The 11,284-nt window shown below is 41.2% G+C and overlaps 1 protein-coding gene across 1 annotated transcript in view; it reads left to right on the forward strand.

The window, feature by feature from the left end:
- Positions 1 to 10,934, forward strand: part of VSIG4 (V-set and immunoglobulin domain containing 4) — a 23,060-nt gene extending 12,126 nt beyond the window's left edge. Inside the window, exons 7-9 of the mRNA XM_015812707.1 lie at positions 3,901 to 4,020; positions 4,965 to 4,986; positions 8,130 to 10,934. Of these exons, the coding sequence (XP_015668193.1) occupies positions 3,901 to 4,020; positions 4,965 to 4,986; positions 8,130 to 8,334 (347 nt within the window). The 3' untranslated portion in view covers positions 8,335 to 10,934. The remainder of the gene's footprint in view (positions 1 to 3,900; positions 4,021 to 4,964; positions 4,987 to 8,129) is intronic.
- The last annotated feature ends 350 nt before the right edge of the window (positions 10,935 to 11,284 follow it).

Raw genomic sequence — 11,284 nt, forward strand, 5'->3', positions numbered from 1 at the left:
TGTTGCTAGTTAGCCAACCAGCAACGGGCATGAAACTGTATGCAGATGGAGAAGGGCAATCACCCTTAATGGGCGATCAATGGTGAAGGGCAATCACCCTTAATGGGCGATCAATGGTGAAGGGCAATCACCCTTAATGGGTGATCAGGATATGCATAGGGGATTAAGGGGGGGGGAATACAAAGAACACAACACCTAGTATCATTTTAAAAAATTAATTAGAACTGCCAGGAGAGTTTGCAAGGCAATGTCAAAACCTGCAAGATGGATGCAGCGCTGTGCAGGAATTGAAACCTGATGTTTGTATGGGGATGTGACACACAAGGATTGGGCTTCAATCTTGACGCAGGTTTTAATCCTCTCTGCAGATACCCCTGGAATTGACCATTTTGATATCACAATTTTGCCATCTTTGAAATCTCCTACGCAAGAGAAAAAGGATGTGTTTTTTTACAAAAATACAACCAATAGACCTCTGACTATTTATTTTCACTTTTAAAAAAGCTCTGGGCAATGGTGAACATAGGTAATGAGAAATGCTAGGACTATGAGTAAAATGCAGATTTTATGGTACAAAGAATCTGATAATTCTTCCAAGTTGTTATTGTTCTCCTACACAAAAGGAGGGATGGCAAGAATGAATGCAAACACTTCAGGGAGTTAGTGTGTTGTAGGAGTATCTGCAGAATGCAATCAAAAAGTCAAGACAGTGTAATGGAAGCTCTGCCAGCTTTACCTGTTGTACACTCCCTGGTTTGTTCAGTTGTGCCTGAGAAGGTGTTTAGCCAATTCTGAAAAAGGCGAAGAAGTCAGAGTTTCGGGAGGGAAATACAGCTTTTGCTCTGTGACCCTGAGATATTTGTGAATATAAGAAAGAAACCTTATTGTACAACTCCTGAAGTACGTGTTGTTAGTGGATTGTCTTGAATTAAGAAATGTTTTGCATAAAAAGGGAGTTGCAGGTTGGTTGCCAAATGCAACAGGATGGAAACACCTCCCTCACACGACTCTCTAAAGACATTAGTGCTAACTATGCAGGCCTCTGTCTTGTAAAGATGACAAATAAATTTAACTTTTTCATATTCAGTGGCTCATGGGCTGGCGGCTATCCTGGAGAGTTTATATTTATGGCAGGGACCAAAACTAGCACCATTGATTACGGTATATCCTAACTTCTATGGACTTACTACATTACATAGAAATTTTTGAAGTTCTACCTTATCTAGAAAGTGATCATCTACCACTGTGTATACACATGAAGCCCTTTATCTAGCAGATGCCCTCCGAGGACTGTTTTATTCCTGCAATTTCTACAGCAGGCCTAACAAGATGATGGGTCAAATGGACCCAACAACTTGACCAGAAGATAAGGGGAGCCCTATCAGAGGACAACTTTCAAAAAATCCACTCAGCCTTTGTATCAGCCAACCCTACTCAAGATTTATTAGAACTATATAAAAACCTAGTTCATGAGCTACAACCACTACTAGCACATGACCAAAACCTCTCAGCTAAGAGGCCCTGCATTGCCTCCAAACCATGGTTTGATAAGGATTGTGTAGAAGCCAAAAAAGCTCTTACCTTGGCATATAAGGTGTACAAAAGTAAGACTGGAAATGGCAATAAAACAACTCTTAAACATCAACTCACACTCAAAAAACAATTTAAGCAGTTGATTGCACTCAAGAAGAGACAAGACACAATGTCTTCCTGGGAACAGTTTATTGAGGCAGGAAAACAAAAGAACTCTTCTTTATTCTTTATTCTTAAGCCTCTAATAGCTTGCCACTCTGAAAGAATCTATACCCCATTAGACTCCCATATACCTCCTACAACCTGGGAACTCCACTTTTGGAGAATGTATGAGACCTCTCCAGTGAGAGAATAAGGTATACAATGAAGGATTTACCTGAGAGGCCTCCAGTTTCAGAGTCTGAAATTAAATCTCTCATTGGCCAACTCAGGACCTGAAAGGCTCCAGGAGCTGACTTCATTTCTGCTGAACTACCAAAGAACAATATGAAGTGGTGGATACCAGTCCTGGCAGTGCTATTCACTTATATAGACTCCTCTGGCCATGTCCCAGAGGATTGGGGCTTAGCAATTGTGGTCCCAATTTATAAAAAGGGAAAGAGAGACGACCCTGCCAATTACAGACCAATAAGTCTGCTAAATATAATCAGCAAACTGTATGTCAAACATCTCCAAGATAAATTAAAGGAGTGGCTGGATCTTGAGAACTTGATTGCTGAAGAGCAAGCTAGGTTTAGAGAGGGGAGAGGCACCATAGATCAGTGCTTAGTTCTCCATCCATCATTTGATTGAAAAATATGTATCAAATAGATCTATATCATTACATGCTGCATTTATAAATCTCAAAGGAAAAGAGGGATGATTTTTTATTTAGGGATAAAATTTAAACTAGCATTTCTGGTTTCGTTAGAGTTGTGTTGGTTGGGAATATGAACACATGCATACTTTTGTGCAGATAATGTGATGTTGTTGGCTGAGAATCCAAATGATTTTCAGCAAATATGGTATAGATTGTATGATTCAGCAAGGACTGTGGATCTAACCATTAACTGATACCATTAAGGTAGTTTTATGATACGAAAATGATGAAAAACCAAATCAAGTAGATGAATTTTGTGTGATAGAATGTTTACAAAAATGGACAGAAAAATTTTAAGATGCACAAAATGCAGTAGAAAATGCATAGCCTGTAATGAAGATCTGCTTAAAGAAGCAAAGATTTCTGTCTGGATGCGTTCAACAGGCAGGTGAAGGTTGGCTAGGTCAGGAGACAAGTAAGTTGGATGCCCTGGGAGTGGGCTTCTTCAAGTGGTAAAACAGGAAGAGATGGGATCAAGAATGATCAGGCCCTGAGTACAAAAGTGAGTAACAAATATGAACTTTGATTTGATCTTAGCAAGAGAATGGATGAGAAGTGCATGGCAAAACAAACCTGAGTGGAAAAAATGAAGGGAAGAAGAAGACTGAGAAGAACATGAATGGACAGAAGTTGGCTGATTGTTTCAGGAGGCAATATATTAAGTCAATTTATTAAGTATGAACCTAGTCTGCATGTTTCATTCTGGCTCACCCATGGTTCCTGAACAACCATGTGCATATTGCACACCCCAGTGTGGTCCTTGATACCAAACCAAATACTATGATCACCAGTCCAAGAAAGGATACTGGTCCATTTTCTCAACAGTCTTCCCCAACCTTCTGGCCTCCAGATGTGGACAATTCTCATTCAGCTGCTTTTCTGATTACCAAGTGCCCATGAAATAGCTTCTTTTCTCTTCTTCAGTTGTTACTCTGAGTTGCAAAGAGGCCACATCAAGGCTGCTGGAGAGGCCTCAAAACCCTCAGGCTGTTGCAGTGCAGGACCCTGTTATTATTAATAATTTCCAAAGCATATCTGATACTGCAAGTCAAATGGCCAATCAAAAGCTATCCAGTAGACATCAGCTGGGCAACAGGTCTTGTTGGTTTGCATCAATTATCTTAAAAAGACCATGAACTCATAGGTCACCATGAACTCATAGAGCAAAATGGACATCGCCAACAAACTCGGAGTGCTTGCGTATGGTTAGGAGGGCACTGACTTTTCCAGCCTGCCCTATCTATGTTTCCTGGTAAAATACATGGGAAAATCCCATTGGAGGAAAATTTCACTTAGGGTTAGGGTTAGGTCACCATGAACTCATACGGCAAAATGGACATCGCCAACAAACTCGGAGTGCTTGCGTATGGTTAGGAGGGCACTGACTTTTCCAGCTTGCCCTATCTATGTTTCCTGGTAAAATACATGGGAAAATCCCATAGGATTCCCATGACCTTCAGGTCATGGGAAAATTGATGGAAATCTCCATTTCTGCTGTTTCACTCCAGCTCCCGGTTCTCAGAAGAAGGCTCTGCCACTGTATCTCATCATCCTGATTGCTGTGCTCTCTGCAGCTTTTACCCTTATGGTCATCTCTGTGGTCTTTTGCAGAAGGAGAACTAAGAGTGGTGAGTTGTGGGCGCTCATTTCCTCAGATTGGGGATCGGGGACAATAGTAAAATAACTTGGATTTCAGGAATCAGAAGTGTGGAGCAAATTAGGAACAAATTGCTCATAGTGAATCTTTGGACAGCCCAGAGTAGCACTTATAGACTAAATTCAAGATCACAAATTCTGAATTCTAAAGAGGAAATCTCAAAAGTAGAAATCTTGTGCAAGATTTCAAATATGTGTGGTGGTGGGTGAAAACTGGCTTGTAATCATGTGAGTGAACATTTCAAGCATGCCAAGTGAAATATCAGAACACAGAACATAGAATAACAGAGTTGGAAGGGACCTTGAAGGTCTTCTAGTCCAACCCCCTGCTCAAGCTGGAGACCCTATATTATTCCAGACAAATGGCTGTCCAGTCTCTTCTTGAAAGCCTTCAGTGATGGAGCATCCTCAACTTCTGAAGGCAAGCTGTTCCATTAGATGATTGCTCTCACCATTACAAAATTTCTCCTTAGTTCTAGGTTCTAGTTCTCCTTGGTTAGTTCCCATCCACTGTTTTTTGTCTTGCCTTCTGGTGCTTTGGAGAATAAGTTGACACCCTCTTCTTTGTAGCAGCCCCTCAAATATTGGAACACTGCTATCATGTCGCCCCTAGTCCATCTGACCACAATATAATGTTAATAAACACAAGCACAGCACCAACACTCTGCTATCCAGGACAACTTTAAGAGACTGCTGGGCTTTGATCAATTCAAAACAGGACACGATAAGAGTTGCCATAGAAATTGTCCATCCTGATCTCCAATTATCCAGTTGTTTTAATTTGTTTTGTTCTGTTCTATTTCATTCCATCTTACCTTCTTTTTTTCTTTTTTACAGTTTTGTACTTGCATTTTAATTTAATGGTAACTTTGTTTTCTCAAAATAAAAAGTCATTAAAATGCTGTTTCTTTTTCAGATAATATGTATGAAGTAACATAGTAAGTAATCATCTCATCCTGGGATTGCAATAGTGAAGTGTGTTGACCGGGTATACTCTGGGGAGCTGAGTGTAAATAACTGACTTGGTGAAAAAAGGCTGAGCCTGCAGTTCCCATTTCAGGTGAAGAAAGGAAATGCATAGAAGAAGCCACTTGAATGCCTGGAAAAATAATACTACCTTCCTGAATTGCAAGTGAAACCCTGTCCCAATTAAACACTTAGAGTTCATACAACACATTAAAGAACAAAGAGAAAAAAAAATTAAAACCAGTCAACCTTTTGCACAATGTGGAAATTGCACATTATGGGATTTAGTTGACCTGGGTTAAGAATGTTGTGCAACACAGCCACAATGACAGCCACAGTGATATTAGTGCTAAAAGAGCTGAGGGTGTTTTCTAGCACGATCCCACCAGCATGTCCTGGGTGGGGCACGTGGCACTGCCATTCAGCAATAACCAAAGAGTCACAGATTTCATCCTTCTATGCAAGAGATCATTGGAAGATGCAGTTGTCTCTTATTGCTACTTTTGCAGAAGACATGGTAGGCTTGCCTCAAGTGACCGTAAGGCCAGCAGTGTGCCTCAAGTGTCTCAGTCACTTTAACTGGTGTGGCTTTCTCAGCATGCTGGCTGATAAATTCTGGCAATTGGTCCACACCTCTTAAAGTGACTGAGGTTGGGACACACTGTGCTAGATGCTGCATCCATACTTGCAGTGAACCACAGCATAATCAATCCCTTCCCCCCGACTTATTTATTTATTTATTTATTCTGTTATGCCCCTATGTTCTTGCCTTCATTTAACCTCTGGTGTCCAAGTAAAAGAGGAGGCTTATGTTATTCTTAACTGAGCCATTTCTGAGGAGACGGGCAGTGAAGAAATAGGAAAGCAAGCAAGCAAGGCAGGACTTTCTGTTGGTGGACTTTTCTGCTCCTCCAGGATGGGCCCAGAGCTCTTAAAAGAGGCTTCCTGAGCTTTCTTGGGTTGATGTAATAATAATAATAATAATAATAATAATAATAATAATAATAATAATAATAATAATAATAATAATAATAATAATAATAATAATAATAATAATAATAATAATAATAATAAAGTTGGAAGGGACCTTGGAGGTCATCGAGTCCAACCCCCTGTTCAGGCAGGAACCCTACACCATTTCAGACAAATGGCTGTCCAGTCTCTTCTTAAAAACTTCCAGTGTTGGAGCATTCACCGCTTCTGGAGGCAGGTTGTTCCACTGGTTAATTGTTCTAACTGTCAGGAAGTTTCTCCTTAGTTCTAAGTTGCTTCTCTCCTTGATCAGCTTCCACCCATTGCTTCTTGTCCTGCCTTCAGGCGCCTTGGAGAGTAGCTTGACTCCCTCTTCTTTGTGGCAGCCCCTGAGATATTGGAACACTGCTATCATGTCCCCCTTCGTCCTTCTCTTCGTTAAACTAGACATACCCAATTCCAGCAACAGTTCCTTATATGTTTTAGCCTCCAGTTCCCTAATCATCTTTGTTGCTCTTCTCTGTACTCTTTCTAGAGTCTCAACATCTTTTTTACATCGTGGTGACCAAAACTGGATGCAGTATTCCAAGTGTGGCCTTACTAAGGCATTATAAAGTGGTATTAATACTTCACGTGATCTTGATTCTATCCCTCTGTTAATGCAGCCTAGCACTGTGTTGGCTTTTTTGGCAGCTGCAGCACACTGCTGGCTCATATTGAAGTGATTGTCCACTAGGACTCCGAGGTCCCTCTCACAGTTACTACTATTGAGCAAGGTACCCCCTATACTATACCTGTACATTTGGTTTTTCTTGCCTAAATGTAGAACCTTACTTTTTTCACCATTGAATTTCATTTTGTTAGATAGCGCCCAGTGTTCAAGCCTGTCCAGGTCCTCCTGTATCCTAAGCCTGTCTTCTGGAGTGTTGGCTATTCCTGCCAGGTTGATGTCGTCTGCAAATTTGATGAGTTCCCCATCTATCCCTCGTCCAAATCATTGATGAAGATGTTGAAGAGCACTGGGCCTAGAACAGAGCCCTGGGGCACCCCACTACACACTTCACTCCATGTAGATGCAGTTCCATTAAGGACCACATGCTGAGTACGGCCAGTCAGCCAGCTACGAATCCATCTGGTGGTGATGCTGTCTAACCCACATTTTTCTATCTTATCGAGTAGTAGGTTGATGTCCCACTATGGCTGTGTTAACACCCTTAACCCAGGTCAGCTAAATGCTCACAATGTGCAGTTTCCACTTTGTCCAAAAGCTGAATTGGTTTGTGTGTTTGTACATGTATGTGTTTGTACATGTGTGCATTTATGCATGCCTTAATATGTGGTGTGAGCCCTGCCTGTGTGGCTAGTGAATGGGATCACTTATATTGTTCAAACCAGCAAAGAGATTAAGTTGATCTTGCTGAATTGTGTTGCATGAATCCAGTTAATGGTTTTGTTGCAGGCTATGCAAGATTTTAAAAATTGCATTTCACCAGTTTTCTTTTTCTTTTTCAAAAGGCTGGATGATTTCAACCCATAATTTAGTTTGCCATAAGATTTGACCATTGCACCAGATCTGGGACTATACCCTAAAATCAGTGTCTCCACATTCAGCTTTTACTTTAGATCACAACAGTCCACCTCTTGTTACATAGTAAATGCAGCTAGATTGTCACCCATCGTTATGGGGGCTGAGAGTGATTTGAGAAAACCGTATCTCCCTACATATACATTTCTTATTTCCCCCATACAAGCTTCTTATTCTTTTCTCTCTCTCTCTCTCTCTCTCTCTCTCTCTCTCTGTGCGTGTGTGCGTGCGTGCGTGGGTGGGTGGGTGCATGTTTTTGAGAGAAAGAGCAGAAGGCAAGTGGGATCAGGGTGGTTTGTGCTGGACAAATGTCACTAAGTTACCCTTTGTTCTTTTTAAAAGCAGAACTGCGGGTCTCAAAATAGATCATGTTCTCTGCAAGGCAGCTGATAATTGAGGCAGGCAGGCTAATTGCAGAGGCAGCAAATGGGAATCTTTCTGAGTCAGCCCTACAAAAATTGTGTTGTGCAACGGCATCTTTCACCAGGCTTGCATTTCCTGGGTAAGTGGAACACCCTGTCTTGCGTGCCTAATTTCACCATCTTCTGTCTAATTCAGCAACAATAATGCCCTCACCCTGGGCAATGAAGACATCCCAGCCAGTCCAGGGGTCAACAGTACTTGCGTGTATGAGGAACCGAATTCAAGTTTTGATAACAATTACACTATGGAGCCGACCAAAGCTGCTGAGTACGTGGTAATGGGTGAAAAGATGGACAATGAATATGAGATCCTTGTAGCTGAGAAGCAGTTGGGGAACTGATGGCCAACTAGTAACAGGAAAGAATAGATCTTGCTACATCTTCAAGAGCTGAGTTTTGAAGGACATTCATCTTGGCCCCTCCACATGAACACATATCAACTTGCCTTATCTGAACAGGATCCTCCTCCTCCCAACTGGGGGTTCTCCTGTATGGACCTCCAAATGGGCTTCTTTCAGCCTAGCAACTCCACCCGCCCAGTAGCGGATGCTTAGACTTTTCTCCCTGCCCAAGAGAAGCTGATGCAGGGCTGGGCAAAACGTCGATTCACCCTCCCCTCATTTGGTGACTCTGCTTTCTCTGTTTCTCCTTGCAAATTTGGCAGGTTTGGTTTGTTGAACGGGAGTTCTTTGGACTAAAAAATGTTGACACTAAAATGTGCATTTATTTGAATTTTTTGTTTGCAGTTTGCCTAGAATACACTATCTGTACTCCTCCATCTGATCAAAAGCACATTTGTCCTAATATAAACATTATAAACATTTTGAACCAATGAATCACAGTGCAAAACATCAGGAAATGGTAGCTTTGGGGTTATTGCTTAAATTAGCAATAATTAGGTTGAAATTAGGTTTCTTTTCCCCCCTTTTCTAATTGGCAGACAAATACTGCAGCTTTTTCTGTCCTTCATTCAAATATTTTCCTAGGCTTGTTTTTATTCATTGGCCTATTTTAAAGCAAAATAATCTAATATTGACTAAGAGGAAAGAATTCTTTGGCAGAATTCTGTAGATGAATGGATCTCAACTCACAGAATTCCTCAGCCAGCATATTGTTTGTAAACTGCCAAAATCATTTATGTGAGATAGCTGGTATAGAAATTTGATAAAATAAACACTGCTCTACAGAAGGGAAGAACATGTAGGCCCCTTTCGGATTAATATGAAGTTGGATTCCAGAGTGTTGGTATTGAATGAAGCAGAGTCTCTTAGGATTTGGGATTTGATAAGGTGAAAGTTGGTAGCAACCACTGAGCACTTGATAAACACAATGAACAGGGATGATCATGGGGTTTTTGTGTCTCTCTGTGTTAAAGGAGTGAAGTTGAGGCTTCCGCTGCACAATCAAACCCTGCCCCTTTAATAGAGGTGTTGTGATCAAAGCCTCACACCGCTGGATATCCATAAAAAAGGGGGCAGGGCTTCAATTGTCTAGCTGAAGCCCCTCTTTCGGATTTTTTAAAGCTGCTACTCCCTATGGATGTCCCAGTCTTCCAATTAGTCAGGCACAGACTCTTGTGTGTTGTTGACTTGGCAATCACCTAGGAAGGAGCTTGTGTGGTTGTGCTGATGCCCTTCAGGAAGAGCTTTCTCCTTTGCTGGATTCACTGCCCTCCTGCCAATGCTCTTAGAGAAGAATGATAAAGTCTCCACATTTAATGGGTTTCTCTTTGCAGAGTTGGAGAAAGCAAGTCAGCTGTGCTCTTGTTCTGCTCCCTTTGAGCAGACCTCCATGATAACCAAGAAGATTGCAAGATGTTTGAAAAAGCTCTGTGTTGACCAAGAGGGAACAGCTTTGTTTCTAAAGGACATGAGATTCCCTGGCGTGAATCCTAGGTGTGAAATGTTAGTGAACAGTTCTCTCCCAAGTGAGCAGGGCTGAAGGCTTCTTTGGACTTGCTTTTTGGGGATGGTGGGTGAGGCCAAAGCAAAAGCTTCATGTGATCCCATTTCATCTACTTTCAATATTAATATTGTTAGAATTTAAATAGAAAAAGAACATAGAAAAAACATTGAAAGTTAAAAGCCTTTCATTCCCCCCCCCCCATTTCCCTTTAGCAACCTCAGTCCACTGAATAAACATACAATCCTAACACTTAGACTTAGTGGCTCCATCAAACTTCTGGATTATGACCCTCTCATAATAATCCACACCCAAGAAGGATTTACCTTCTCGGACTTAACACATTCTCAGGGCAATCACAATCACAGCCTAGGGCAGGAACCTAAATCTGTGTATCTAAACATCAAAGCCCACTTGTTATAATAGTAGTACAGCTCTTAATGTTGTTGGCTACCTTCAACCATTGTACATGGTTGAATGAATAAACTCTACCCCTGGCAGCTGCCCATTTGTGTTTATTGTATATGTTTATTTGTGACCCAGCTCAGAAAATTGGACCAAATAAATTCTTTAAACATTATGTTTAATAGGTTTGTTATCCAGTCACATATTTAATATTGCCCCTTCCAACTCATTAATACTTACAATTTGGTAACGATATTTGGACACCTTTGGATTTTTAGGGCATCCATGGGTTGGGAAGTAACATTATCTCCCTGCACAAATGACATGTGTTGTCCTGTGTGGCTTTTAGAAGAGGCCTCTGTCTTCATGGGATCCTTTTGCTTGGATTCTGACTTAAATCATGTAGCAGGAGTTTTTATTACATATGGCAATGTTAAGAAATTGTTTTTCAGTTGATATGAAAATACAAACATGTGCAAAGTGTTTTCAGTCTCTTTGGCTCCCTGGAGAGAGAAACAGAGAAACAGGCTCTGGTGGAAATATGGTAAAGTGAGGGAGTTGCAATTTCACTCTCTGACATTGCCCTGATTTTAATAGATATTAAAATCATATATGTAAGTAAAGCAAACATTGTGAAACTTTTGCTTCCTCTTTCTTTATGCTTAAAGAGCAAAGGGAAGGGGATGCTGCCAAAGCCCATACCCCTTTCCATAGGGAGGCTCCACCAGTGTAGCCAGGGCCGAGTATTGGATAGGGCCCCTTGTTCAATTTTGTCAAGATCAATCTGGATCTTCAGACTGACGTCTGCAAATTTGACGAGTTCCCCTTCTATTTCCTCATCTAAGTCATTTACGAAGATATTGAAGAGTCCTGAGCCTAAACCTTGGGGTACACCACTGCTCACTTCCCTCCATGTAGGACCACATGGCTAAGTACAGTTTATCAGCCACTTACAAATGCATCTGATGGTGATGCTGTCCCCTT

This window comes from Protobothrops mucrosquamatus, unplaced genomic scaffold (genome assembly GCF_001527695.2).
Source record: "Protobothrops mucrosquamatus isolate PMUCROS unplaced genomic scaffold, P.Mucros_1.0 scaffold108, whole genome shotgun sequence".
NCBI lineage: Eukaryota > Metazoa > Chordata > Lepidosauria > Squamata > Viperidae > Protobothrops > Protobothrops mucrosquamatus.